The sequence below is a fragment of the Chiloscyllium plagiosum genome, unplaced genomic scaffold, assembly GCF_037043375.1.
Source record: "Chiloscyllium plagiosum isolate Xiang-an unplaced genomic scaffold, Cpla_swu_hap1 HiC_scaffold_15, whole genome shotgun sequence".
NCBI lineage: Eukaryota > Metazoa > Chordata > Chondrichthyes > Orectolobiformes > Hemiscylliidae > Chiloscyllium > Chiloscyllium plagiosum.
In genome coordinates, this window is record NW_028270153.1 from 2,437,741 (window position 1) to 2,450,511 (window position 12,771).

Genomic DNA, 12,771 nt, shown 5'->3' on the forward strand with positions numbered 1-12,771 from the left:
ATCTACAACTGACTTATCATCTACACTCGCCAATAATGGTCAACGGTAGATCTCTATCACTACTCCAACTGACATCAGACAACTCAACACAGGGTAGAAAGGAAACAAAGTTCCTGAGAAATCCAGCAGATCTGGCAGTGTCTGTGGAGAGAGGAGCAGGAGATAATGTTTCAAGTCCCGTCTCTCTCTCACTCTCTCTCCTTCAGAACTCATGGTATTTCAAATGATGGGCTTGAAACATTTCTCTCTCCTAAAGTGCTGCCAGGCCTGCTGAGTTTCTAAATCATTGTTTTTATTTCAGGTCTGTAGCATCTGCAGTATTTTGCTTCTATTAGTGGAAGAAAGGAACATGGGCGCCTTCCCTTTTGCATCAATGTAGCTGGCTGCATGACCTAGCACCATGAACTGACTGAAATGTGACACCATGGAACAGAACTCACCTTCTTTCCTCAGAGGCAAACGGCACACGCTCCGGCACATAGCCATAAAGCTTCGAAAATACCTTTCCAGGCTCCCATCTGTTTTCCTTTCTAACCTGGCAAAGCTGCGAAACTGGTTCCAGTTAAACTGTTTCCGGTCAGGATCATATACCACGCCAAATGTCGAAACCACACGATAGAAATCTGTCTGCTCCCTCCTTGTCCAGCTAAACGGGAACAAGAAATGCAAGTTGATAATTCTGGACAAGAGCAAGAAGCACCCCACTTTGCAATTACCAAATGAGGGCAGAATGGGACAAAGTAGATGCATCTGATTCTGAATGGCCTCCTTTAGTCCTGTAAATGATCTGAATGAGAAAAGTGAATGCACTATTCCCAAGTTTGTGGATATCACAGAGATAGGTGGGAAGGTAAGGGATGACAAAGAGCCTGTAATGGGATATAGACAGGATGAGGAGTGGGCAATAACTTGGTACAGGGAATACAATGTGGGCAAATAGGAGGTTGTGTACTTTGGCAGGAAGAATAGAGGAGCTGAATATTATTTAAATGGAGAACGGTTATAAAAAAGACACAACAGAGATTTGGAAGCTACAGCAAAGAGATTCTTCGAACTTTTGACAGGATAGATGTGAAAAGATTGTTTCCCCTTATGGGACAGTCTAGGACCAGAGGGCATCATCTCAGAGTAAGAAGTTGCCCAATTAGACAAATGAGGAATTTCTTCTGAAGTTCGGAATCTGTGGAATTCTTTATCACATGGGGCTGTAGAGACTGAGCCATCCGTTACATTCAAGGTTGAGATAGAAAGATTTTTAATCAGTAAGAGAATCAAGGTTAAGAGGAAAAGAAAGTGCAGTTGTGGAATATCAGATCAGCCATGATCTGATTGGATGGCAGAGTAGATTCAATGGGTTAAATGACCTAATTCTGTTCTTAGGTCGTAGTCCTTATGTAAAACCTTCTGTGGTTATCACTTACTGAATGGATTAGCACATCAGAATATCTTTAAAGGAGTCAGTTATTGCAGTAAGGAGGGACAATATCTTGGAAGGGTCATCAAGTGAGGCTTTGTAGATTCAAGTTAGGAATAAAAAAGGTGCAATCACACTGTTAGGAGTGTATTATAAGCCTCCAAACAGTCAGCAGGGAAGGGAGAAGCAGGTATGTACTAAATTTACCAAGGTGTATAAAACCAATAACAGGGTGATGATATTAGGGGATTTCAACTTCCCTAGTATTAACTCGCATAGTCATAGTGTAAATGGTTTGCTGGGGACAGATTTCTTGAAATGTATTAAAGAAAGCTTTTTCTATCAACATGTAGATGGTCCAGCATGGGACAGTGCAGTACTGAGAGTGAAGCCAGAAAGGAGTTTGATGTGAAATGACAGAGGCTGAGCATTTTACTGAAAAAACCCACAAAACTTTGAAGTTTTAAGTTTTGTTAAGGAAAAGAAAAAGATGGCCTGTAAAAAAAGGAGTTTTTGGATTGGTGAGGAAGACAGATTTTGTTAAAATAAGGTAGGATCTGGCCAAAGTAGACTGTGAACAGCTGAGGGTAAATCCACAGCAGAACAGTGGGAGGTATTCAAAAATGTATTAGAGAGAGTACAGTTCCAATATGTTCCCTTTTGGGTGAAATGTAGCAACAAGCAGCCCAGGACTGGATAAAATGGAAAAGGAGGGTCACATAACAGATAGAAAAGGAGCAAATCAACAAGGGTCCTCATGAAGTATAGAATGGAGAGGGGAAACTTAAAGCAATTAGGGAAGCAAAGGAGGGTCATGAAATGAACATTAGCGGGTAAAACTAAGGAGAATCACAAGATATTTCACAAGAGTATCCAAGTATTGAGGATAACCAGGGAAGGAGTAGGGCCAATTAGCAACCAAGGGGGAAATCTGTAGTGGAGCCAAAGTTCAATTGACAGTGTTAAAGAAGGACTTCACACCTATCTTCAGTTTGGAAAAGGGGGATGTAGTTACAGAATTCAGGCAGAGGGACTGTGAGACTCCCAAGAGGTTTGACATTGGGAATGAAGTAGTACTGGAGGATTTTGCACGGTTAAAAGTGGGTAAATTTCCAGGTCTGGATTAGCAGTACCCCTGGCTGCTGTGGGAGACGAGGGAGGAAATCACTGGGGTCATGAGCCAAATTATAATTCCTCTTTGGCTACAGGGGAGGAGCCAGGTGACTGGAGGACAGCTAATGTGGTTCCACTTTTCAAGAAGGGAGGCAGAGATAAACGTGGAATTACAGGCCAGTGAATCTCACATCAGTGGTAAGGAAACTACTTGAGAAAGTATTGAAAGAAAGGATTCATCTCCATACAGAGAGGCAAGGTTTGATCGGGGACAGTTAACATGGCTTTCTCAGAGGGAGGTCACACCTAACAAATCTGGTTCAATCCGTCATGGAGGTGACCCGATGTGTAGATGATGTAGTTTATATAGATTTCAGCAAAGCCTTTGACAAGGTCCCACATGGGCGACTGATAAAGAAGGTAAAAGCACATGTGATCCAGGGTAACTTGACAGGATGCATCCAAAATTGGTTTAGTGACAGGACACAGAGGGTGGTGGGAGAAGGCTGCGTGTGTGATTAGAGGCGTGTGCCATACCACAGGAATCAATGCTAGGTCTCTTATTGTTTGTGACCTACATAAACAATGATGATGAGAAAATGCGGGGGACAGTCAAAAATAGGTTTGTGGATGACATGAAGATTGGCTGGGTGGTTGGTAATGAGGAAGAAGGTCTTAAGTTACAGGAAGATGTAAATGGATTGATGAGATGGGCAGATGGAATTTAACCTTGAAAAGTGTAAGATAATGCATTTTGGTAGAAGTAATAAGACAAGGTAGTACTCAAGGAATGGCAAGACACTAGGAAGCTCAGTGGAAACAAATGATTTTGGGGTGTTTGTCCACAGACTCCTGGAAGTAGCAGAGAAAGTTAATAGGGCAGTTAAAGCAACATAGGATACACTTGCCCTTAACTGTCAAGGCATACATTATAAGAGCAAGGAGGTTATGCTGGAGCTGTATAGGACTTTGGTTTGGTCTCAGCTAGATAACTGTGTGCAGTTCTGCTGTGGGAGACAAGGGAGGAAATCACTGGGGTCATGAGCCAAATTATAATTCCTCTTTGGCTACAGGGGAGGAGCCAGTGACTGGAGGACAGCTAGTGTGGTTCCACTTTTCAAGAAGGGAGGCAGAGATAAACGTGGAATTACAGGCCAGTGAATCTCACATCAGTGGTAAGGAAATTACTTGAGGAAGGATATAATTGCATTGCAGCAGGTGCAGAGGAGATTCACAGGTCTTGCGAAGGAGCATTTCAGCTAAAAAGAGATTGGATAAGCTCGGGTTGTTTTCCAGAACACACAAGATTAATGGGAGGGCCTGATTGAGGTGTGTAAGATTATAAGGGGTATAGACAGACTGGATAGATAGCAGCTGTTCCTCTTAGTTGAAAGGTCAGTATTATGGGGACACTTAAGATGGAAAGCAGGAGTCTTAGAGGGAATTTGATGAACTACTTTTTCACCAGAGTGGTGAGGGTCTGGAATGCACTGTCTGGGAGAGTATTTGAGGCAGGTAACCTTACAATGTTTTAAAATTACTCGGATGAGCACTTGAAATGTCACAACAATCAAATCAGTAGGTCAAGTGTTGGAATATAGGACTAGTGTAGATTTCGTGTAGTTTGATGGCTCTTCTGCCCTCGATGTTTCTAAGAAAGACCAGTGAAAACAGGGGAGAAAATGGCTTCTCCAAATCCCAATATTCCACACTAAATCAGTGTAAATATCCCTCTAAGTATAGTTCCTACAACAGCAGCAGATCCAGAAATAATTTCACTACTTCTGGTAGAAAGTGTGTTTTTTAAAAATTTTGATTTTATATATAAAAAAAATTAAGGTATTCAAGTGACTTTGTAAACCGCAATATAAGGGATGAAGCAAACAGTGCACAATTACCCAATAAAGGTTGTACCTTAGTGAAAGCAGGGGTCAGTTGATTCTGGGATGCTGCTTGTGGTGCTAACAGTGTTCGATTTTACGGACAAATCATAATCTTGGTAAATAATTCATAAATAGTCAGAAAACATGAGACTGAAAAAAGAAGCATTTTGTCAAAATTTTTCATCTTGCACTTATCAGAGCATTTCACAAGGAAACCAATTCAAAGAGAAAACAAACATTTATATTGCGTGAGTGGAGACTACTATCAGTCGGCAAATGATGAGCAAAGAGAAAAATTGTGCTGACAACCAATTTAGATTGGGCTCGCGTTGCAGCGTTCTTTCATCTCCTGGAAACTAAACATATTAGTAGACAGGGCTCTGTTCTTTGCAGACAGAAAGAACACTTACATACACAGCATCTATTTCAACTCAAAAAAAATGGTGACACTTATGAGCTAGTTGATTTCTCAGGATAATGCCTTGATTAAACAGTGTCAATGGGACTCATTTAAAATTTAAACAAAGCTTGGCAGTTAAATGTCAAGGAACATTAAACAGGTACATTCTCCAAGGCTAAGACTCTGACCAGAATTTAGATCAAAGTGGTGCTGGAAAAGCACAGCAGGTCACTAGCATCCGAGGAGCAGGAAAATTGACGTTTCGGGAATAGAGGCAGGAAGCCTCCAGAGTGGAGAGATAATTGAGGCAGGGGAGAGCTGGGGAGAAGGTAGCAAAGAGTACAATACGTGAATGGGGGTGGGGATTGAGGTGATCGGTCAGAGAGGAGGGTGGGGGAAGGTAGCAAAGAGTACAATAGGTGAATGGGTATGGGGATTGAGGTGATAGGTCAGAGAGGAGGGTGGGGGAAGGTAGCAAAGAGTACAATAGGTGAATGGGGGTGGGGATTGAGGTGATAGGTCAGAGAGGAGGGTGGAGCAGATTGGTGGGAAGGGAGATTGGCAGGTAGGACAGATTATGAGGACAGTGCTGAGCTGGAAGGTTGGAACTGGGGTAAGGTGAGGGGAGGGGAAATGAGGAAACTGGTGAAGTCCACTGGAGAGTCCAACACACTCCTTTGACGCAATACAAATGTTGGTCTTTTCTTGAACTCATTCTTGTGAAATGTCTTCTTGAATGCAAAATGAAAGTTTCAGTAAAATGTGCCTTTGGCAACTATACATAAGGAATCATCTGTGTTTTTAAAATCCACAACTGTTTACCGTTGTTGGATATCCATGGTAACAATATCCATTTCTGGTACTCTTCCCCAGATCTCGTCCTGTGGATACCAACGACGCCGGTTATTGCGAGCTAAAGATTCCATCCTCACCATCTCTTTGCGATTGCAGCGCTGGTAAGCTGTTATGAGACGTCGGAGCCGAGCGGTCAGCACTGAAGCAACTGGCCATTGTGGGCGGTCAATGTCCATACCATCCTGGGCTTCATCGGAAAGAAACCATTGGAGATAATGAGTTAGCTAATGTGGAGCAGAAAATCCAGGTAATTACAATCCTGATGTTTCAGAGAAACACACAGGTTAACATTTTGAGCATACAATCTCAAAAGTGCAAAAGAGGCCATTCAGCCAATCACACCTGTGCTGGCAATTCAGTTTAGTTCCATACCTCAGTTATCAGAATTACTCGTCTTAAAGCTAAATGTTAAACATGTTGCTCCAATACTGAGGATAATTAGAGACCACAGAAAGGAACTGCAAAATACTGGCACAGAAAGAAAGCTGTATAGAGCAGAAACTGGCAAAATGTCAACCTACAATGAAGGAGATTTTCCCAAAGATATTTTTAATTGCAAGTTTAAGATTAGATTAGATTAGATTCCCTACATCATGAAACAGGCCCTTCAGCCAACAAGTCCACACTGACCCTCCGAAGAGTAAACCACCCAGACCTGTTTGCCTCCCTATATTTACCCCTGACTAATGCACCTAACACTTGGGGCAATTTAACATGGCCAATTCACCTGAGCTGCACATCTCTGGACTGTGGGAGAAAACCGGAGCATCCGAAGGAAACCCACGCAGACACAGGGAGAATGTGCAAACTCCACACAGTCGAGATGCCATCCACTTTAAGAGGGAGATTTGATCCATATATGAGGGAGATGGGAACAGGAGGATATGGAGGCAAAGTAAGTAGTGATAAGTTATGATGTTGAGAGTTATGTGGGCACACCACAGATCAAATGTAAGAAGGTAAGAAGGGAATGGGTGACCAGCACGCAGTCAGAGTGAGTCAGGCAGGGAGAGTAGGAAACCCCTGGGGTCCTATTCTCAAATTGCTTTTCCATTTTGGAAGCTGATGAGAGCACTGCTTCCTCAAGGGAGAGCAGTCTGAGCCAAGCTTCTGCAGCCTGACTTATACAGGAGGGGAGTAAGAAGAAAGCAGGAGTGACAGTGATGGGGTTCCACGGGTTAGGGGAACAGACCGGCCTTTCTGCAGCTACAGACATAACTCCAGGATAGTGCAATGTCTCTCTCTCATGCCAGGGACAGGGAGGTTACTTAGCATATTCAAGGCATCCTGTAGGGGAGGGTGCTAAGATAAAGGTTGTGGCACACACTGGTACCAACAGTATAGGCAGAATGAGGTCCTTACATTGAGAATTCCAAGAGCAAGACAGTTGCCTAAAGAGCAGGACCTCAAAGGTTGTAATCTCTGGATTACTTCCAGTGTCACGGGGCGAGCATATACTGAAATAATTTGGCAGATGAACACGTGGCTCAAGAGCTGTTACAGGAGGGAGAGGTTTAGATTCCTGGATCACTGGGACTGTTCCTGGAGAAGGTGGGATCGAGAGAAGCAGGATGGTCTGCACCTGAACCAGAATGGGACCAACATCCTTTCAGGTGGGTTTGCTGCTGCTATTGGGAGGAATTTAATGTAATTCAGGAGGTGGAGGTGACAGTCTGTTAGGGCAATATGGACACATCATACTTTAGTAAAGGAACCAAGGCAGTGAGTTCAGCCACGTTGGGTTTCAAAGGAGTATGGCGAGGCTGGATGGACTCTATTTTAACGCGAGGAGTATTGAGTTAAAAGCTAGGATTAACACATTGAGGGCCAGGACTGGGAACTCAACAATCCAGGGCATTGGGTTATCAGGCAGGACAGGGGAAGGTGTAAAAGAGGTGGTCGTGTTGCATTATTAATTAAGGAATCAGTTAATGCAATAAGAACGGATGATGTACCATCATGTTTATATTTTGAAATAAAGCCTGGAAACTCCATGGCACCCAAGTTCTGGTATCTTCGAAGGGTCATCAAATGAGGCTGTGTGGATAGAGTTTAGGAATATAAAGACAGCAGTCACACAGCTAGGAGTGCCCAAACAGTCAACAAGCAATAGAGCAGGTATATAGACAATTCTCTGGGGTATGTAAAAACAATAAGAGGGCAATTATATTAGTGGACTTCATTACCTGGTATACTCATAGTGTGAAGGGTTTAGAGGGGGCTGATATTTTAAAACGTATTTAGGAGACCTTTTTCTATCAACATGTCGATGGTCCAACAAGGGATGGTACAGTGCAGGACGTAATTGTAGGAAATGAAGTCACATTTTCAAGGAGAGAGTAGGAGAGAATTTTAGGGATAAAACATAGAATCATAGAGATGTACAGCATGGAAACAGACTCTTCGGTCCAACCCGTCCATACCCACCAGATACCCCAACCCAACCTAGTCCCACCTGCCAGCACCCGGCCCATACCCTTCCTATTCATATACCCATCCAAATGTCTTTTAAATGTTGCAATTGTACCAGCCTCCACCACATCCTCTGGCAGCTCATTCCATACACATATCACCCTCTGTGTGAAAAAGTTGTCCCTTAGGTCTCTTTTATATCTTTCCCCTCTCACCCTAAACCTATGCCCTCTAGTTCTGGATTCCCCCCACCCCAGGGAAAAGACTTTGCCTATTTATCCTATCCATGCCCCTCATGATTTTATAAACCTCTATAAGGTCACCCCTCAGCCTCCGATGCTCCAGGGAAAACAGCCCCAGCCTGTTCAGCCTCTCCCTGTAGCTCAAATCCTCCAACCCTGGCAACATCCTTGTAAATCTTTTCTCAACCCTTTCATGTTTCACAACATCTTTCCGATAGGAAGGAGACCAGAAATGCACGCAATATTCCAACAGTGGCCTAACCAATGTCCTATACAGCCCCAACATGACCTCCCAACTCCTGTACTCAATACTCTGACCAATAAAGGAAAGCATACCAAACGCCTTCTTCACTATCCTATCTACCTGTGACTCCACTTTCAAGAAACCATGAACCTGCCCTCCAAGGTCTCTTTGTTCAGAGACTCCCTAGAACCTTACCATTAAGTGTATAAGTCCTGCTAAGATTTGCTTTCCCAAAATGCAGTCATTTTGGGAAAGTATTTATCTGAATTCAACTCCATCTGCCACTTCTCAGCCCATTAGATCAAGATCCTGTTGTAATCTGAGGTAACCCTCCACTACACTTCCAAATTTGGTGTCATCTACAAACTTACTAACTATACCTCTTATGCTCGCATCCAAATCATTTATGTAAATGACAAAAAGTCGAGGACCCAGCACTGATCCTTGTGGCACTCCACTGGTCACAGGCCTCCAGTCTGAAAAACAACCCTCCACCACCACCCTCTGTCTTCTACCTTTGAGCCAGTTCTGTATCCAAATGGCTAGTTCTCCCTGTATTCCATGAGATCTAACCTTGCTAATCATTGTGGTTGCTAAGCTCATTATGGAAAAGGACAATGATGATTTGAAAAGATTTTGCATGAGGAGAAGTGAGATTTTCTTAAAATAAAGCAGGATCTTATCAAAGTAGATTGGGAGCAGCCACTTCCAGGAAAATCCACAACAGAACAGTTGGGGCGGGGCAGATTCAAATGTAATTGTCAGGACTACAGGCCCAACATGTCTCCCTTAGGGTGGAATGTAGGGGCAAAAAGCCCAGAGAATCCTGGAACTTCATTAATATTCACGGCTGGATAAAAAAGGATGAGCGAGATCTATAACAAGTACAAAGGGAGCATATCAATGGAAGCCTTAGTGGAGTATAGAATGTGTAGGTAGGGAACTGAAGAAAGCAATTAGAGGAGCAAAATGGGGGCATGAGAAAACATGGTGAGTAAGACTGGGGAGAATATCAAAATATTCTACAAACGTATCAAGGGGAAGAGTGTAACCAGTCACAGAGTAAGGCCCAATAGGGATCAACCTGAGTGTGAAGCCAGAGGACTCTGGTAGAGTGTTAAATGAGTACTTCACATCTGTCTTCACTCGGGAGAAGGCACATGCGGTACAGAATTTGGGAAGAGGGAAGTGTGAGGCTGTTGAGTAGCTTGATATTGGCAACAAGGTGGTTTTGGTGGCCTTATATGTCAACAAATCCCTAGGTCCAGATGAGTTGCATCCCAGGCTGCTGTGGAAGGCAAGGGAGGAAATAAATACAGGGGCTCTGACACATTTTTAAAATTCCTTTCTGGCAACAGGGGAGATGCCAAATGACTGGAGGATAGCTAATGTGCTTCCAATTATGTGGGAGGTGGAGATAAACCAGGGAATCTCAATCAGAAGTTGGGAAACTTGGAGGAAGTTCTCAAGGAGAGAATTCATCTCCACACAGACAGGCAAGGTTTGATCAGGGACAGTCTGCATGGTTTTGACAGAAGGCGGTCATACCTAACAAATCTTATGGAATTTTTAGGTGGTGGCGAGGTCTGTGGATGAGGGGAGTGCAGTTGATGTAGTTTATAGGGATTTCAGCAAAGCCATTAATAAGGTCCACATGGGAGACAGATAAAGAAGGTAGAAGCTCATGCAATCCAGGGTAATTTGGTGAGTAGGATCTAAAATTGGTTTAGTGGTAGGACAGAGGGTGGTGGTAAATGGCTATTTGACTGACTGGATGCCAGTGTCCAGTAGTTTACCACAAGGGAATGTGTTGGGTCCTTTATTGTCGACGGTACATACAAACGACATGAAAGAAAATGTGGGGGAGATGACAATTACGTTTATGGATGACGCAGAGATTGGCCAGGTGGTTGACAGTTGAGAAAGAAGGCTTTACTTTGCAGGAGGACACAGACAGATTAGTCAGATGGGGGGATCAATGCCAGATGGAATTTAACTCTGGTAAGTGTGAGGGGTGCACTCGGAAGAAAGATCAAGACAAGGGAATACTCAAGGGAGGACAATCAAAAGCTTGGGAAACAGTGGTATCTTGAGGTACTTGTCCACAGATCCCTAAAGGCAGCAGGACATGCTAATAGAACTCTGGTTAGGTCTCTAGTCACCACACTATAGGAAGTATGTGATAGCACCTGACAGGGTGTAGAGGAGATTTACAAGGATGTTGTCTGAGATGGAGCAGTTTAGCTGTCTGGAAAGTAAAACAAACCATTAAAATAAAATAAGGAATTGTGGATGTTGGAGATCTGAAACAAAAACAAATTGCTGGCAAGTCTGGCAGCAGTTCTGATGAATAACCACATGACTCGAAACATTATCTCTGCTTTCTTCCCACAGATGCTACCAGACCTGCTAAGTTTCACCAGCAATTTCTGTTTTTATCAGCTTTGAAGAGAGACTGGTTAGTTCAGGTTGTTTTGTTTAGAGCAGAGAAAGCCGAGAGGGGACCTGATTGACATGTATAAGCTTATGAGGGCTAAGAACAGAATGGATAGAAAGCAGCTGTTCCTCTGAGACAAAGGATCAATAACAAGAGGCCATAATTTTATGATAAAAAGCAGGTCTTTTAGAGGGAATTTGGGGAATGTTCTTTCACCCAGAGGGTGGTGGGAATCTGGAATACAATGCTTGCAAGGGTATTTGAGGTGGGAAAGCTCATAATCTTTAAAAAGTATTTAGATGAACACCTTAAATGTCATAAGCTTACAAGCACTTGGTCCAAAGCCTTGAAGTGGGACTGCTGAGAATTAGAATTTTTTTTGGTTAGTGCTGAGTTGATAGGCTGAAGGGCCTTTTCTGTACTGTACGATTCTCTGTTTCTAATCAGAAGAGAATGAGGTGAATGTGGAAAATAAATGCAATTCACATGAATGCCTTACTTCTATACCATAGGTTCAATGCAAGCTGTAATAAACTGAAGTAATTAAACTGGGGATGCAGACAAGTATAGAACCACTGCTAATGGAACTCCCTTGGATACTGACTATAAAGCTTTTAGAATTTACTGTGAAAAACACAGAATTTTTAATTCATGCCAAACACAAGACGACACTATGCAACACCAGAATTGAGATTCAATTGAATTTTGACACAAATGGAGTTCAGAAACTCTCCTTTTGGTAATCTTACTCCAATTTTAACTGGAGTCAAGTGAGGCCTTGACAAGAATCTCATTTATTAGAGGAAAACCACAAACAAATAACAGCAGAAACGCAATCGATCATTAGTTTTACAAGGGGAATATTAAGAAACAAAGAAAACAAAGCAGTTTTGGAACCAATGGAGACGATGCATAAATCTTACAAGCACCAGAACTGAAAAATTATACCTTTTAGGAAAAACTGGGAAGGTTGGGCACTCTTCTCCAGAAAAGAGAATGCTACAGAGGAATCTGATACAATTCTGCAAGGTTACACCAGGCTTTAATAGTGCAGATAGAGACTATATTCCTCATCACATAAATAACAAGAACTAGGGATCATAAATAAGATATTTTATGCTCAGAAATCTAATAATAGATCAGGAGAACGTTCATCACCAGGTGGGTGGTTAGACTAAGGAACTTGCTACACCAGGGAGGGGTTGTGGCAAATATTATGGTTTATTTTAAGAAAATCTAGATAAGCATGAGACAGAAAGGCCATAATGATAGGGTGAAATGATTTCCTGAAGAACCAACAGCAGAGCATTAGAGCAATTGGGACAAATGGCTCAATTCTGTGGACACTCAATGCAACTATAACACAACTCATTCACTGCTTACATCTCTTACCTAGATGAGAGTCTTCACCTTTCTCCATAATCCCCGACTCATTGCAGGAGTTTACATCTTCCTGCAGGACAACACATTTAATTAACTGTCAGAACATAATTTATTTTAGGAATGGGGAAGGGTTAAAACAACACTAGCTTCTTGTCATCACCATTATCTTATACTAATGACAAACGCTACCCTATCCTCAAATGCCTGTTGCTCTACCAGTTCTTTCACTGTCACAGACATTTCCTAATTTTGAAGGTTTTGAAGAAAACTGGTCAGGCCAATCCAGGCAAGATGTAATATTCAGCAGTTGATCACCTGGGAAGTTTGAATTTATGTATTTACTAAGGTTGGCAGCATTGCACCAGGCTGTTAGAGTCGTAGAGATGTA

General features: G+C 42.6%; 1 protein-coding gene across 7 annotated transcripts in view; it reads right to left on the reverse strand.

The window, feature by feature from the left end:
* Positions 1-12,771, reverse strand: part of chd6 (chromodomain helicase DNA binding protein 6) — a 266,964-nt gene that overhangs the window by 41,995 nt on the left and 212,198 nt on the right. For all 7 annotated transcript variants that reach the window (XM_043710968.2, XM_043710967.2, XM_087994672.1 and 4 more), the window contains 3 exons: positions 12,393-12,453; positions 5,633-5,852; positions 441-646 (listed from right to left, as the gene is read on the reverse strand). In XM_043710968.2, coding sequence (XP_043566903.2) covers positions 441-646; positions 5,633-5,852; positions 12,393-12,453 — 487 coding nt within the window. The remainder of the gene's footprint in view (positions 1-440; positions 647-5,632; positions 5,853-12,392; positions 12,454-12,771) is intronic.